General features: G+C 39.9%; 1 protein-coding gene across 3 annotated transcripts in view; it reads right to left on the reverse strand.

Moving 5' to 3' along the window:
• Positions 1-17,903, reverse strand: part of rpap2 (RNA polymerase II associated protein 2) — a 124,659-nt gene that overhangs the window by 66,958 nt on the left and 39,798 nt on the right. For 2 of the 3 annotated variants that reach the window (XR_005945546.1, XM_041208711.1), the window contains exon 10: positions 12,900-12,968. Coding sequence is in view for 2 of the 3 variants with exons in the window: in XM_041208711.1 (XP_041064645.1) it covers positions 12,900-12,968 (69 nt within the window). In the remaining variant the exon portion in view is untranslated. Of the gene's footprint in view, positions 1-11,384; positions 11,434-12,899; positions 12,969-17,903 lie in introns of those variants that run through there. The other variant, XM_041208712.1, reaches the window with a different exon arrangement.

The following is a 17,903-nucleotide window of genomic DNA, read 5'->3' on the forward strand; positions in this document are numbered from 1 at the left end:
GTTCACTAATGCCCTTTAGGGAAGGAAATCTATCGTCCTTACCTGGTCTGACTCTTAAATGCCAAAGCCTAGCCACAAACAAAAAATGAAACGGAGCACCCAGCATTGAACTAGGAAACGGCAATTGCAGCCCTGTCAACTCTGCAAAGTCCTCCTTACTAACACTCTGGGGACTAGTGCCAAAATTGTGAGAGCTGTCTCACAGTCTAGTCAAGCAACAGCCTGACATAGTCATCCTCATCCCTTACAGATAATGTCCCAGACTCCTCCATCACCATCTCTGGATATGTCCTATCCCACCGGTAAGGCAGACTCAGCAGAGGTGGTGGCACAGTCATATGCAGTCAGGAGGGAGTTGCCCTCGGAGTCCTCAACATCGACTCCAGAACCCATGAACTCTCATGGCATCAGGCCAAACATGGGCAAGGAAACCTCCTGCTGATTACCACCTACCACTGTGCTCCTCCATGTTGAACACCATGGATGCACCGAGGGTGGCAAGGGGGTACAGGATGTACTCTGGGTGGGGACTTCAATGTCACCAAGAGTGGCTCGGTATCACCACTACTGACCGAAATGACACAGCTGCTAGACTGGGTCTGCGGCAGGTGGTGAGGGAACCAAAATGAAGGAAAAACATACTTGACGTCATCCTCACCTACCTGCCTGCTGCAGATGCATCTGTCCATGACAGTATCGGAAGGAGTGACCACGGCACAGTCATTGTGGAGACAAAGTCACGCCTTCACATTGAGGATACCCTCCACAGTGTTGTGTGGCACTATCACCGTGCTAAATGGGATAGATTCGATCAGATCTAGCAAATCAAGACTGGGCATCCACAATCTGCAACCTCATGGCCCAGTATATCCCACAATCTACCACTGACATCAAGCCAGAGGGTCAACCCTAGTTCAATGAAGAGTGCAGGAGGGCATGCCAGTAGCAGCACAAAGCATACCTAAAAATGAGATGTCAACCTGGTGAAGCTATAAAACAGGACTACTTGCGTGCCAAACAGCATAAGCAGGACAGAGCTAAGTGATCCCACAACTAATGGATCAGATCTAAGCTCTGCTGTCCTGCCACATCCAGTCGTGAATGATGGTGGACAATTAAACAACTCATGGAGGAGGAAGCGACAAAAATATTCCCATCCTCAATGATGGAGGAGCCCAGCACAGCAGTGCAAAAGATAAGGCTGAAGCATTCGCAACAATCTTCATCCAGAAGTGCCGAGTGGATGATTCATCTCAGCCTCCTCCGGAGGTTCCCAGCCTGACAGATGCCAGTCTTTAGTCACTTCGATTCACTCCACGTGATATCAAGAAACAGCTGAAGGCACTGGATACTGCAAAGGCTATGGGCCCTGAAAATATCCAGGCAATAGTACTTGTGCTCCAGAATTTTCCGTGCCCAATAGCCAAGCTGTTCCAGTACACCTACAACACTGACATCTACCCAGCCATGTGGAAAATTGCCTAGGTATGTCCTGTACACAAGAAGCAGGGCAAATCCAATCTGACCAATTACCACCCCATCAATCTACTCTGGATCATCAGTAAAGTAACGGAAGGGGTCATCAACAGTGCTATCGAGCGGCACTTGCTTAGCAATAACCTGCTCACTGATGCCCAGTTTGGGTTCCGCCAGGGCCTCTCAGCTCCTGACCTCATTACAGCCTTGGTTCAAACATGGACAAAAGAGCTGAACTCCTGAGGTGAGGTGAGTGACTGCCCTTGACGTCAAGGCAGCATTTGACCAAGTGTGGCATCAAGAAGCCCTAGCAAAACTAGAGTCAATGGGGATCAGGGAGAAAACTCTCCACTGGTTGGAGTCATACCTAGCAGAAAGGAAGATGGTTGTGGTTGTTGGAGGTCATTCAACTCAGCTTCAGGACATCACTGAAGGAGCTCCTCAGGGTAGTGTCCTAGGCTCAACCATCTTCAGCTGCTTCATCAAAGACCTTCCTTTCATCATAAAGTCAGAAGGGGGGACGTTCACTGATGATTGCACAATATTCAGCACTATTCGCAACTCCTCAGCTACTGAAGCAGTCCAGGTTTGGGCTGACAACTGGCAAGTAACAATCATGTGTCAGGCAATAACCATCTCCAACAAGAGAGAATCCAACCATCGCCCCTTGATGTTCAATGGCATTACCATCACTAAATCTCCCACTATCAACATCCTGGGGCTTACCACTGACCAGAAGCTGAACTAACCATATAAATACTGTGGCTACAAGAGCAGGTCAGAGGTTAGGAATCCTGCAACAAGTAACTCACCTCCTGACGCCTCAAAGCTTGTCCACCATCTACAAGGCACAAGTCAGGAATGTGATGGAATAATCCCCACTTGCCTGGATGAGTGCAGCTCCTACAACACCGAAAAAGCTGGACACCGTACAGGACAAAACAGTCCGCTTGATTAGCACCACCTCCACAAACACTCATTCCCTCCACCATCAATGCACAGGAGCAGCAGTGTGTACCATCTACAAGATGCAGTGCAGGAATTCACCACAGCTGCTTAGACAGCACTTTCCACAACTACTACCACCTAGGACAAGGGCAGCAGATAAATGGTACCACCACCATCTGGAAGTTCTCCTCCAAGTCACTTACCATCCTGACTTAGAAATATATTGACATTCCTTCACTGTCGTTGGGTCCAAATCCTGGAACTTCCTTCCTAACAGCACTGGGGGTGTACCTATGCCACATGGACTGCAGTGGTTCAAGAAGGCAGCTCACCACCACCTTCTCAAGGGCAACTAGGGATGGGCAATAAATGCTGGCCCAGCCAGTGAAGCCCACATCCCGTGAATAAATAAAAAAGAAACAAACAAACAGTAAGGGCATGTTCATTCCAGTCTAAGTACTTGTTTTCTGGCCTGACAAGTTGCCACACAACTTCTCTGGCGCTGACAATTAACTTTTACAAGTTTTGAATCTCATTTCTTCGGCTTTTAATTACTGTTGAAGATTTAAACACTATTTTTTCTTTTCTTTCTTTCCTTTTTCTCTCTCTCAGTCCAATATTCTTCCCCCTCTATTTTGTTTCCTGCACCTGATTTAATGCCATTTCACTATTCTAACTTATACTTTGTGGTTCAGACTTTCTACTGCTCATTGACAATTCTTCAATCCAAGTGGTAAGGAAATCCAGTTTCTCACCCTGTTCACAAAGGCCCCAAATACCGTAAAGGACACCGCACCATTTGGGTGTCCCGCTAATAGCAAATTGCCATGCAAAACCTCATGGAAAGTCCGTGGAAAAACTCTGAGGTCTGGCAGCATCTATGGAGAGAGAAACAGTGTTAACGTTTCAAATCAAATATGACTCTTCTTTAGAACTCTGAAGATGACTAAATTCTGAGTAAGAGTCATATTCAACTTGAAACATTAACTCAGTTTCTCTCTCCACAGATATTGCCATATCTACTGCGCATTTCCAGAACTTAAAATTTTTTAGATTTGCAGCATGCGCAGTATTTTGCTTATATTAATGTAAATTCTGGTCCTGTGTGGCTGGAAACTTGTTCACAGAAAGGTCCCACAAATAACAATGACTTAATAACCAGATAATGCTATTCTATTGACGTTGATTGAAGGATAAATATTGGCCATAACACAAGAACTCCCGTGCTCCTCTTCAAATCAATGTCATGGTATCTTTTACGTTTACTCCGAGAGAACTAATAGGGCTTCAGCTTAGCATCTCATTCAAAAGGCAGCAACTTCAATAGTGCAGCACTCTCTCAATTCTACAATGCACTGAAGTGTCTGCCTATGTTTTAGCCTTCTGAGTCAGAGGCAAGTGTGCTCCCAAATGAGCTCGGCTGACATTCATTATACTACATCAGATTTCCCTTGTGCTCTTTAACATTTCTTTTGCTGGTTGCTTTTAAAAATTCAATTACACGTCAGCACTTTCATTGAATTTTTAAATTACAGTTAATTCTTAATAATACTCCAACTTCTGTTGACACAACAACTTTCATTATTATAGCACCTTTAATAGGATAAATGTCCCAAGGTTCTTCACAGAAACATTATCAGACAAAATCTGACATCAAACCACCTATGGAGTTATTAGAATAGGTGACAAAAAGCTTGGTTAAAGAGATAAATTTAAAGGAACAACTAAATAAGAGAAAGATGTAAAGAGGGGGAGGTGCTAATAGGTTTAAGGAGGTAATGCCAGAGCTTGGGCCTACACACTTGAAAGTAAGCTGCCAATGCTGAGATAACATTGGCTCCAGCTCTGCCCTCATAATGTATATCAAAAAACTCTGACTATAAAAGCTAGTTTTGCGCATTTAATGCTTTATCAATTTGTCCTGATACCATAAAAGATTTATGCGGACATGCAGGTTTCCATGTTCCTGCACTCCTTTAAAATGTACCATAGTCACATTATGGACCAGTTATCTAACAAAATTTGGTTCACTTTTGCTGAACATTAGAAAAAGCCTGGAGTAAACTGTAACCTCAACTTGCTTCAGTTCCAACTTTTTTTTGGCTTAATCATTTATTGCGAAAACTAAAGTGTTTTTGGAGATTCCTGTTGCTATTTCTAGCAGCTAACCCCTGTTCCTATGACACCACATCAACTCCATCTACCACTGCCCAAAGAAATTTGAAATACTTTGTATTGAAGGCAATCATTAAATTGCTGGGAAAAATGGCCTCGCTGCTTCCGATGTATGACCATGCCCACTGGTCATATTAGAATTAGAAATGCAGGAATATATGGAATGAATTATCAGCAATGAGACTGGCATACCGGAGCGCAAAATTTATAGTGTCAGTCACCGATCACACCATTCCAGGAAAACCTGGATCAATGTATCAGATGATCTGTTAGTAGATGCAAAAAGAAAACAGCTGCTTTAAAAATAATTATCTAATGAGGATAAATATTTAATTTCCTTAAACAGTCATGAACACTTTAATCACTGAAAATGGTCCAACTTCAAGGGCCAAGATATTTTGGAAGAATGTGTGTTTTAAAAAAACACTGTCCCTTAAAGGGTTAAGGCAGGACTGTGATTGCTATTCCTGGAAAAAACATCTTTTGCAAGAAAAAATAATTAAGCAGCTTTAAAGAAGCAGGAAACCTCTTAACCGAGGTGGACTGTGTACAAAAGGGGTTACATGGTAGTTAGCCAAGTGGTTATGTTACTGGGCTTGTAACCCCAAGAACAAGAGTTCAAATCTCACAATGGTAAACTATGAAACAATGTAACTTCATCTGAATAGGAACAGATGGAAAACGTGTTTGTACTCGAAAGAGTTACATGGTAGTTTACGGCTCTGAAGAAAAAACAGGCCTGGAAAAACTATGTTTAAAAGTTGGTTTTGGTTTTGCTTTAAGAGAAAGGACCAACTGCTTGTGAAAGGAAGACAGCAGTCTTTTTGCAGTCCAGAGCCAGTCCACAGCCAAAAGTCAATATAAGCTGCTCCTAAGTTGCTACATGCTTGAATAGAGTACCTGCAAGTGTTCCTCAAGTCTGCCTGAAAAGCAGTGTAAAAGTCATGGACTGTTTCTCAAAACGGTGCTGAGAGACCAACCGTATAACCCGAATGCCATTTCACGGGCTCCACCATCTTTCATTTTTCCTTAAACCATTGACTTTTAATCTATGGCAGAGTTCCTCTATTTTTATTTCTTTGGTGTGTGCGAGTGTACACGTGCGTATGACTTAGAGTATCTAGAAAAAGTAATTAGCCATATTCCATACTGTATGTTAATAAGCTGTGCCTTTCTATTCAATAAGTTTGGTTTTATAATAAACCAATAAGTTGACTGCCTATTGAAAGAAGCCTGGTTAAAGTCTCTTTTATTCTGGGTAACAATAATGAAGGTAAACGATTGGCCATTTTTGTGAGTAAATCAAACTTTTAAACTAATGATATTGAGTAGCAGGCCTAGATCAACTACGCACTCCTCCCATCCCAGTCGTAAAAAACTAAAACCATATTTATGCTTTCCTTCTACTTAAATTATTCAACTTTTATCTTACATGTTATACAGGAAATAATGTTAAATGAAGAACATACTGGAACTGAGATCACTTGGAATCTATTCTAAAGCTGTGAATGTCAGCTAGATATAGCCTCTTGAGTATATCTCTGACAGCAGAGTTAACTGAAATGACTGATGGCTTTTGTCCTGTGATCCACTTCAGTTGAAGTATGTTTAAATGGTATGTCCCAAAGCTAACACTCTACTCCCAGTACAGCAAAACTACGCTCAAGCTTTTAGGTGAAAATCTTGGAGGATTAAATCTAAGCTCTGTTGGCAAAATTGACCACAATTCAGTGCCATCAGCCAGTTCAGACAAAACATTAACCAAGCCATTTTTCCAACACAAGCACTGAAAGCTTTCCATTAGCTTTCGCCCAGGGTATATAATTCATATATAACAAGAGTCCCAGTAATGCTGAGCAACTGAAAAAAAAACAAGCGTGCATTTTATACTGGCACCATATTTAAAGATGTGTTTATCTGCATCATTTAGTATCATATATTGCTCAGCCATTTAAAGCGAGTCCAGATTCTGAAGTCTAAACTACACTGATCCAGATAATTGAGTTACCCAGCATAACAGATAGGTTCACAGTTAAAGTTTGTAAGCATCAAGTAAGTAATATAAAAACCAGTTTTCAAAAACTGTAAAGTATAAGGAACTGTATATATTAGAAGTTTGAAGTATTTTGATGAATCTATTAACATTATTTTGTAACTAGTCATGGTTGAAATCCCAGCAGTGAACAAGACAAACACCAATGTGACCAAACCTCTATCAGCTGATGTGTTATAAAATCTATACAAGATACGTAAAGACATTTGATACCAAAATGCATTGAAATTAAAACGCTGCTGTTCAATTACAATAAATGGCTCTGAACCTTGAGAGATTTATGCCAGGAAACTTTCTAAAAAATTCATAAGATCTGTTTCACAAATTAGCCGTTCACCCATATGAGTAAGTAGTAGAAATGACGAAAGATTTGTTCTTACAGTTGATTAAAAATTTATACCAAAGCATTCAAGTAAAGTTACTTTCTATGTTCTGATTTAATGAAACATTTGAGCACTAGCTGACTTTATGACGCAGACGTAAGGCTCACTGAAGCCTTCACTAATATTTGCTTGTGTACACTTCCCTGGGACAGTAAAGCTGAAACAATGTGTCAGACTGAAGCAATATCAAGATAAGGAAACATAACGCTGAGGATGCTATGAAGTTAGCCTGTGGCATATTTTGACCTGCAAATGTCTAATAAGTACTTCTCTGCCCCAGAGGTTCCACTGACCTCACAGGCTGAAAAAGAAGCATTGTGCAGCCGAACAGCTTGCAATAAAATTTCTAAAATATTACAGTTGAAGTTGAAAAACATAACCAGGACGGTTGATGGAACTTATTATACTGACACTGCATTAAACCACCAGTGATTTCTCTAAAAGGCAAAAGATTCAAGTTAAATGCTTCATGCAGTACTTAGACCTAAATTTAAAAGTTGCTTAAAAATGACAAATGCAAAATTTGTCCTTCAATTAGACAGTCAGTAAATAGCATAGTTAAAACTTCAAACTGCGAAACAATGATCTAAAGCTGCATATATACTGTCTTTGTCTGCTTCAATGTATAAGAGTTTCTGGTGTATACATGAAATGATACGAGAAAGTGAGCCAATGTTGTGAGCTCTTAACTTTAAAAAATAAATCATGGGAATGGACTGTGCACATATAACTTAGATGCTTAGAGAGCTCCCTTCATTAGAGGGTGTGATTCGTGGTCCACAATATAAATCAGATGTGGCAGTTTCCAGCTGTGTCTCAAAATTGCAATGCAGAATAACTGTTGTCTTATCAAAGGTACTTGCTATTCATGCTCACTTATACTGTCTTCTGTAGAACTTGAGTTTCTAAAATCTTTCCTTATGACTCATTCTTGGGTTCAATCTCCTGAATCCTCCCCACACCATCTCTTATACATGCATCTTTATAAAGGTTCAGTGACCAAAACAACATACTCCATGTGATCTAACCAATTCAAGCACAGTGTCATTATGGTGCATAAATTGGGCTGAATGTTGCTGGACCGGGGCATCTCACCATATATGCCATTATTTACACTTTTTCCTGCACTCTTCAGCATTAACATTTTTGTGCCATAATTTAATGGAACTCCAAGCTGATAATAGTGTGATGAGGGCACCAAAGCTGGGGCCTTGGTTTACAGCAGGACCAAAAGAGTATCTCCTTAACCAGGATTGAGAAAGATACAGGGACAAGAGGGAATGTGGGCAAATTAAGTCAAATCAGGCACAGAAAAAGAAATAAAGAGAAGGTACACTGATGGTTGGTTTCTCGATCCCCTTATTTAAACTGTATATAATGTTTAAACGTTGGACTATAATGAATCTCAAAGCCTAAAGTCTTAGCTTGTTCAGCTCCAGCTCAGAGCCAAAAATCTAGCTTTGAAAAGTATCCCATTTTAATTCAGCTTCACCAACTGCATTTGGATTTATCTAGTTATAGCTTCAACTGGTGAATACATAATTTAATCAACAACTAAACAGCAACAAACTTTAGTGATATAAATAGTTCACTCTCAAGTGAGATTACATAGAAAAACTGTTTATTGACAGAATCTGCAACAGCCTGAGAGGGGAAGCTTTTATTCGGTAAAGAAGCATTAATCGTGTATCAACACAAATCAAAATGGATTTACTGCAACAAAAGTGAATTTCTGCTCTGCCTCCATATTTCCAAAGTCATGATGCAAGATCAAGTTAAACATCATTATACAAAACAATAGAATAAATTGCCAGATTGGGATAAGGGATGGCAAGGGGAGGGGTAAGAGGTCAGGATGCAGCTGGTTTGCTCGAGGGGCCAGAGGGATGAACTCCTAGTCCTCTGGGCCTATAATCAGAGCTGGAAAAGCACTTAACGACTGGATTTGGGAGCTCACTCCTCCAGGTCAATGCCAGGCTTCCCAAGCTAGGGAAACCTGACGTCTTAGGTAACCTGGTTAAATTTAAATGGCTGTCAAAATATGAGGAATGCAACCTAGTTGGCATTTTAAAATCACTGACCCACCTCTTTTCAGAGTGTTACTGGCTGACCTCAAACGGACCACAGTCAAACCAGAATAGGCATGGTCATGGTGAGTTGGGATCAGATGTCACTTTTTTTCAAATAAATCAACTCAGCTCACATTGCACCCCAAATCATGCTTTTCTTGTAGAAAGGGGCATAAATTTCCATTACATCAAATCTGAAACAGAAAATTTACAACACAAGAGGAGGCTCATTGCGCCTAAGCTCTTTTTTGACAATCAGGCCGAAACCATTTTCCAGCTCTTGGTCTGTAACCCTGTGGGTTATCACACTCCTAGTACATACAGTATCCAAGTTTTTTTTAAATGTGATGAGTGTTTCTGTGTCTGTCACCCTTTCAAGCAGTGAGTTCCAGACCCCTACAACCCTCTGGTGAAAATATTTCTCAACTCCCCTCTAATTCTTCTGCAAATTACTTCAAATGCAAACTTCTTGGTTATTCATCTATTTGCAAAAATAGGTCCTGCCTATACACTCCAACTGGGCCCCTCAATTTTATACAACTCAATTAAACCTCCCCTCAACCTACTCCAATCATTCCTCATAGCTAAAATTTTCCATTCCTGGCAATAGTATTGCATAGAGTTCTAGCATAATTACCCTGCTCTTATATTCTATGCCTACACTAATTAAGGAAAGTATCCTGCATGTCGTTTTAAGCACCTTATCCACCTGTCCTGCTACTTTCGGGCACCTTTGCATTTCAAGGTTTCTCTGTTCCTCGATACTTCTCAGTATCCTACCATGACAGGGTATTCCCTTCCCTTGTTTGCCCTTCCCAAAAGCATTACCTCACACTTCTCCAGATCAAATTCTATTTGCCACTTTTCTGCCCCTAATTTCAATTTATTGATATCTTCCCATAGTCTAAAGTTTTCTTCCTCACTCTCAACCACACAACCAAATTTTGTATCATCTGCTAGTGTCATAATCATGCCCCCTACATTTAAGTCTAAATCACGGATATATACCACAAAAGCAAGAGGCCTGGTACGGAGTCTTGCGAAACTGCAAACAGCCTTCCAGAAACAATCAAACTTGCCACTTGCCCTTGGATCCTATGGGTTCTTACTTTTCTGAACAGTCTGCCATCTAGAAACTGGTCAAAATTCATGTAAACTACGTCAAACGTGCTACCCTCAATGCTCCTCCTCAAAGTTAGGCATACATGACTTTCACATAAATTCATGCTGACTTCCCCTGATTAATCTATGCCTTTCTAAATGATGGTTTATATTTTCCTTTTGAATTTTTCCCAACAATTTGCCCACCACCAGAGTTAGGCTGGCCTGCAATTACTTGGTCTATCCCTTTCTAGAGCAATTAAACAATTACTTTAGCTCTGTCTTCATGGAGGAAGACACAAATAAGTTCCGAGATATGCTATGGAACCAAAGGTCTAGTGAGGAAGAACTGAAGGAAATCAGTATTACTAAAAAAAAGTGTTGGAGAAATTAATGGGACTGATTGCCGATAAATCCCCAGGGCCTGATAATCTACATCCCAGGGTACTAAAGGAAGTGGCCATGGAAATAGTGAATGCGTTGGTTCTAAAATTCTGTAGATTCTGGAACAGTTCTGGCAGTTTGGAGGGTGGCAAATGTAAAACCGCTGTTTAAAAAAGGAGGAAGGGAGAAAACAGGGAATTACAGACCTGTTAGCCTAACATCAGTAGTAGGGAAAATGCTAGAATCTATAATAAAGGATGTGATAACAGGGCACTAGAAAATATCAACGGGATTAGACAAAGTCAACTTGGATTTATGAAAGGAAAATCATGTTTGACACACCCACTGGAATTTTTTTATGAGGATATAACTAGCAGAATAGATAAGGGAGAACCAGTGGATGTGGTGCATTTGAATTTTCAGAGAGCAGATGCAGTATAACATGGATAAGTGTGAAGTTATCCACTTCCGTAGGAAAGCCAAAATGACAAAGTATTATTTAAATGGTGATAGATTGGGAAATGTTGATGTACAAAAGGATCTGGGTGTCCTTGCACACCAGTTACTGAAAGCAAGCATGCAGATGCAGCAAGCAGTTAGGAAGGCAAATGGCATGTTGGCCTTCACTGCAAGAAGATTTGAGTACAGAATCAAGGATGCCTTACTGCAACTGTACAGGGCCTTGGTGAGACCACCCCTGGTGTACTGTGTGCAGTTTAGGTCTCCTTACCTAAGAAAGGATATACTTGCCATTGAGGGAGTGTAGCAAAGATTCACCAGACTGATCCCTGGAATGGCAGGATTGTCACATGAGGAGAGATTGGGTCAACCAGGCCTGTATTCACTGGAGATTAGAAGAATGAGAGAGGCTGTCATTGAAACATACAAAATTCTGACAGGGTGGGGGAGACTGGATGTAGGGATGACATTTCCTATGGCAGGGAGGGCCTAGAATAAGGGGTCACAGTCTCAGGATACAGGGTAGGCCATTTAGGACAGAGATGCGGAGAAATTTCTTCACACAAGAGGGTGGTGAACCAGTGGAATTCTCTGCCACAAAAGGCTGTGGAGCCCAAGTCACTGAAGGAGGAAATAAATAGATTTCTAGACTCTGAAGGCGTCAAGGGGTATGGGGAATGAGGAGTATGTCGTTAAGGTACAGGATCAGCCATGATCATACTGAATGGTGGAGCAGGTTCGAAGGGCCGAATGACCTAATCCTGCTCCTATTTCTATGTTTTCTTTCTTCTTAAACATCAATGCACCGTTAGCAGTCCTCTGTAGCCAGAGAAGATTGGAATAATGATGATCAATGACTTATCTAATTCCTCTCTCGCTTTTTTTGCAGCTGGGATACATTTCATTCAGATCTGCTGATTTATCCACTTTCAAGGATGCTAAACCTGTTAATATTTCCTCTCTCACAATGTTTATCCCATCCCCCCTCCTTAACTACAATATCTGCATCATCCCCCTCTTTTGTAAAGACAAATATAAACATTCATCAAGAATCATGCCCATATCTTCTGCCTTCACATGCAATTTACCTTTTTTTTTGTCTCCAATCAGTCCTTCTCTTTCCTTAGTTATCCTCATGCTCTTTATGCATTTATGAAGTTCACAAGTATCACTAAGCTCAACAAATATGACTACTGGTGACTTTGTGAACAACTTTTTTCCCCCCAAGAACTTGCGTGCAACACGTGACTCCTGGAATGCTGGCAGGTCTGAAGAAATGCAAGGCATCTAGGACAAGACAAGGGATTACAACTTTCCCCTATATCGTGCAGTCAGTAACAAATGAGTGATCTTTGCTGAAAAATGCATGCTGGGGTAATACCAGCTGAGGACAAGGTCAGGCTTGGCTGTAATGTCCATGATCAAATAGTCTGTTGATACTTGAGTATTATATAGCTGCATCACAGGAGGAACAAATTTGAGGCAAGGGGTTGGAGGGAGGGAGGGAGAGTAGAGCAAGTGCAGTCTAGAATTTAATCATAACAGAAAAATATATAATTTTGTAAAACTGTCTTCTTTACAAATATTTTGTACAGATGCATACTCCTACCTGATCACATTTTCCTAAGTACATTATTCTACATGCTGGTCTTTCTAAATTCCTACTGTGTTGAGATCAAGACTCATTTCTCTTTCCCAGGACCTCAAACAGTTGACTCTTTCAATCTCCTTATTCATGCAGTCATCAGGTTTTTTTTAACAAATGTTTGAACTCTACTAATCATGGCCTCTTGATTTACTGAGTTTTGTTTGCTTTAACCTCTGAACAATAATAAAGTTATTAATACTTACACTGAAAGCAGCACGATTGCAATTAAAGTCCATTCTGGAGTTTTGTGAACGATATTTGTGTTAGTTAGCCTGAAAAACATAATTGGAGAGAACAATCAGCTAGAAGAGGTAAAGTTCATAGGCGTCACACTCCCTTATTTTTAATTTCCATTGTCCACTAAACACAAGTTTTTAATTCTTCAAATCTTTTAGGATCTTTGCACCACATGATCCCTGACCAAGACCTAGCACGAGTACTTGGTCCTAGCTGGTTAACACTCCCTGCCTATACTGCCCTCTAACTGGCTACTTTACAGGTGTACAAGGGCATCTTAGGATGGACTCTCTCTTAACTTTCCCAGTTTAAGATGTTGATCTCTGCCACCTTATGATGTAGAACATTGCAGCTTTAAAATGACATCATACCATTTGATAGCTTCATGTAATGCTTTGTCAAAACACTGCCCAATTGTCGTCTCATCACCACTACTCAATACTTTAAAAGAAATGGATAGTGCCAGAAACCAAGGAGAAGAGCAGAAGCTAAGCAAACTAATCTCATAGTTTACTTCATGAATTTCAAAAATACCACATAGGGAAGTGGATAAGACCCTGTGGTAGTTTCATTATCTGTTAAAAAGGACCTTATTCTGGAGCCATATATTACTCTAACTCCATTCAGCAATCCTCTCGACCCAACACAAAATTACAAGTTAAATAGAACTAAATAAAACCAAGTTTGATTAAAGGATGAACCACTGGGCAAGGTGTTCTCCCTTCAACAGATATAATCTGCTTAAGCAGAGTTCAGATCATAAGCGTTCAGGTGATGAGTTTTGACATTACAGTATTGGATTATTACCAATGGAATGACTAATAAGTAGCTTACTCCAAAATGCCAAATTAATGATGGTGTGTCTTATTACTTCATTATAATACCAACTTTTACAGTCAAAAGATAATTCACAATTTTCATTTGAGAACAACTAGGCACACTATCCATTTAAGGATTTCATAACATACACACTCATGTGACTTCTCCCCTCCCATACGCAACTGGTCATATTCTATAACCTAAGAAGCAACCATAAAAGTCCAAGAATCCAGTATGTAGTTACATTAAAACATTTTAATCTTCCTGATTTATGTCTCAGATGAATTTCACTTGACATTTGGCCATCACTTTTAAGCTTCAAGGTTTATATACTTAACATTTGGTCCTCCTAAAAAAGTGACGCTATGCACAACCCCTGCTTCATTTTCCTTGTCAGCCTTTGGCTCTGAGCAGATTTATTCCCATATCTATACTGTGGTTCAAAAGCTGCTGGACGCCCTTGACAGGTATAATCCCTGCAGCCCTCTTGCACCAAGACTCAGCTGTTGCTGACCTGTCCTAGCCCAAAAGATTCATCAACTCAGTGCCTGGCCAGATTCTTTCTCCACAAAAAACTTGACATCTACCACCACTAATTAAAATAAGAATAAAACAACATTGAGACAGATGGGAAAGGGAGAGGAAATATATAGAGACAGAGCTTATTCCTTGTTTATTTTTCTTCTGCATTTCCTTTAGGAGGACCACAACACTCTTATTTTGTACCTGTCCAAATTTCAGGAATAATTACTGTTCTCTCTCAAGTATCAGGATGAGTAAGCTCGAAACCATCACATACTGGGATTGTGGATGCTACCAATAGGTGCAAAAGTGCAATCTACACTTACTATCATCACTATTATTACAGCTGTAAAATGAGTCACATGCAAGGAAAATATTTCTCTAAGTTGCATTAATTTGGCTTACTTCCAACTTCAGAAATTAATCAGTGATCAACAGTATAACATTTAAATTTCACATACCGTACATTATATGACTCATCAGATTACCAAACCATGGACAGCTCTCATACCAACTAACAAACTTGACTGCAGCTATTGGAAGGAGGATGATTTCTATCCAATGGACAGTCAAGGAAGCCTCTTTTATTCTTTAACAATTTAATAAGTTAGCCTAGAAAGTAACAAAGACTAGGAATTCAATAAAAGGCAGAAATCTGATTGAGATTTAAAAGGATGTCATAAACATTAAAAGTGAAAGTGATCCAAATGCCATATTAAGTTATAGCCTCTCAAATCTTTTAAAAAAAGACAAAATTTAGGGAGTAGTTAATTCAGTTTTGTATCTCTTTGATTGCATTGTCTCAGTGTGGATGCTGAGTCAGTCAGTCAGTCCTCTTTGTATTATTGACGAAAGAAACCAACACTGAATTATAAATTATTCCAATGTAAATGACTGGCAGATTACAAAGCAAAGAAACAGTTAATTAACAGAAAATAAACATGGACGGTGTATAATTTAGATTTCAATATACATTAAGGTCTAGTCAGGATACAGAAAGTATGTCCCTTTTTTGCTTTGTAGATATGGTCTTATTGTTCGATTATAATACTTTCACATTCAAAGCATTATTCATAACCTGACTCATGATCAACTAGGAGCACTAACCCTTTAAAGAATTTAATGACATACACAATTGTGTGACTCCTCCCCTCCTCTACCCAACTGGTCATATTCTATGACCTTAGAAGCAACAATGAGAATCCAATAGCAAACCCAAAACTTTAAATTTTCCTGGCTTGGGTCACACTTGAATTTCATGCTACTTCTATGATATTTTTGTCTGAAATTTCTAAATCAAAGTGAACAGTCAGTCCCCAGCCTAGGCTGAGGCTCCGCTGGTAAACATCAAGTGCGATGGATGATGGAATCAACTTGACAGGTTGTTCAAATGTAACATCCTAGCTAATCTGTCATGAGATACAATGGAAAAGGCAGCTTAAATTCACCTGGGGTAACTGCAAAATACCAGTGAAAGCATCTTTATTCCCGTACTCCACAAGGATCCTTTGTTGGTCACAGTATCAGGAAGCCTCATAACAAAGGGATACAGTTATCTACATAAATTAACTGAACTTCTCTTCATATTGACTGATAGCAACCTAACACCCAGTACATTGCTATCAAGGAGCAGTTTACAAATCAAGCAGTGTGAGGAGTTGGTTGACTTGTTCAAGTACATTCATATAGATTTCTTGGTGCATTAATATCACCAGGCTGTTCAATGACTATGCAATCAAGCTTCGCCAAACAAAAACCTTTTGCTCAGTCACCAGTCCCAAAGCAACCACCTGTCTGTCATAGTGCAATCATCTTAGTGTGACTGTATTAAAAAGAGGGCTAAAAGCATACAACCTACAGGTGTGGCACATTTATGTACGCAGCAGCAGACAAAGGTCAATCACTTTTAAAGCAAGCTGCACCTTGGGGCCAGACCCTCAGATGAACAAAGCTTTCAGTGCAGGGACAAGCACAAAATCACAAGTAAAAGTGGTCCATTAATTCTAGTCTTCAGCTATGGTTAACAGTAATAGTATTAAAGTTGTCACCTGAAGAAAAGGCCAACATTTCTGCAGGAAAAATGAAGGCCATCAAGAGACACAAGCATTATTCTGTGCTTAATGGGGTGATACTAGAGCAAGTGACTTGTAGTAAGAACGCCATCACAAAATTCCATAACCAGACAGTTGAAGTGACAGGTAATGATGTTTTTGCAACATAAAGTAAAACCTCAATAATCTAAACTTGCTTTCATCAGTTAGCTTTTTATAAAGGCTTTGAAACTCATGACATGAGTCAAAAACAAGTTTGCTATTCTTCAGAAAAATCACAACACATTCAAAAAATAATGCAGCAGCCCATCATGCCTCATTCCAGTTCCTTGAAAGAGGTATCCCAATTAGTCCCACTTCCCTGCTGTCTCTCAACAACATTTTTTGCTTTAAAGTATTTTCCAATTCCCTTTTGAAAGTTATTATAGGATTTGTTCGTACACTATATCTAATTTTAACAGATCTCTCATGGTAATGCTCTTGGCAAATTAGATGATGTTCGTAAGGACTTAATCTATTGCATATTACAAAGTAGAACACATCTTTTTGGTAAGGCTGGCTGTGCCCTTTAAGAAGTCTCATTGTTAAGTAGTTGTTCAGGTGATTCAGCGTTCGATTGTTGTTTACTTAAGAATCTGTTCCAGACTGCAGCTGAGAAGCACAGTTTTAAGACGGTTTCATATCTAACAAAGTGATATATCTTGCATACACATGAGCATACCATTTTTAATATGATCAAATTACCCATGATATTTCTCATGTTAAGATAGATAATACTCTTCAGGGTCACATTACATCATGTAATGTAAAATAGTACAGCAAGTCCTCACTTAAAGCTGTGGTTACATTCCACAACTGTAAGTGAAACGATTAAGTGAACCATAGGTTCCCACAGGAATCAATCTTAAAGCCAGTTAGGTTCTCGTCTGGAAAAAAACAATGCACAAGTTGGAATACTGTACCATACATTTGCAGCACTGTGCATTCCTTGCTGTATTAACTTGAAAAATAAAGTACATCACCAAATATGTTCTTATGGCAGAGATAGATTGAGATTCCCTTGCCTCACAAGAATCTAAGGTTATTAGGGTTAGATGGAATGTGGAAATCGAAACACAAGATGATCAGCCATGATCTTATCGAATGGCGGAGCAGGCTCTAGAGGGCTGAATGGTCTACTCCTGTTCCTATTTCTTATGTTCTTGTGTTCTAATACATAAGAAATACAATACAAACTCTTTTTAAATATTACACCTTCTTCCAGTACAGTACTTCTAGATTGACCAAGCTCCATCTAGTGGCAGGAGTTGGTCAATGTAGATAGCAGATGAAGTTCCATGACCATCTACAGTGACCAACTTCTGCCACTGGATGGAGCCCAGGACTTCAGTGGAGTTCAGATCGGAGCCCAGGAGCCAGAAGAGGAACAGCTGAAGAACAGATCTCGGGCACTAAGATAAGAACAGAGGCCGGGAATGGGAGGAAAGGGGATTGAGGGCAAGGATGGAAGCACTGCAGGAAAGGTCACATGAGTAGGCAGACAGAAGAGGAAGTTTTAGCGCCATTAAAGTGAAACTG

Source organism: Carcharodon carcharias, chromosome 16, assembly GCF_017639515.1.
Source record: "Carcharodon carcharias isolate sCarCar2 chromosome 16, sCarCar2.pri, whole genome shotgun sequence".
In the NCBI taxonomy this organism is placed as follows: domain Eukaryota; kingdom Metazoa; phylum Chordata; class Chondrichthyes; order Lamniformes; family Lamnidae; genus Carcharodon; species Carcharodon carcharias.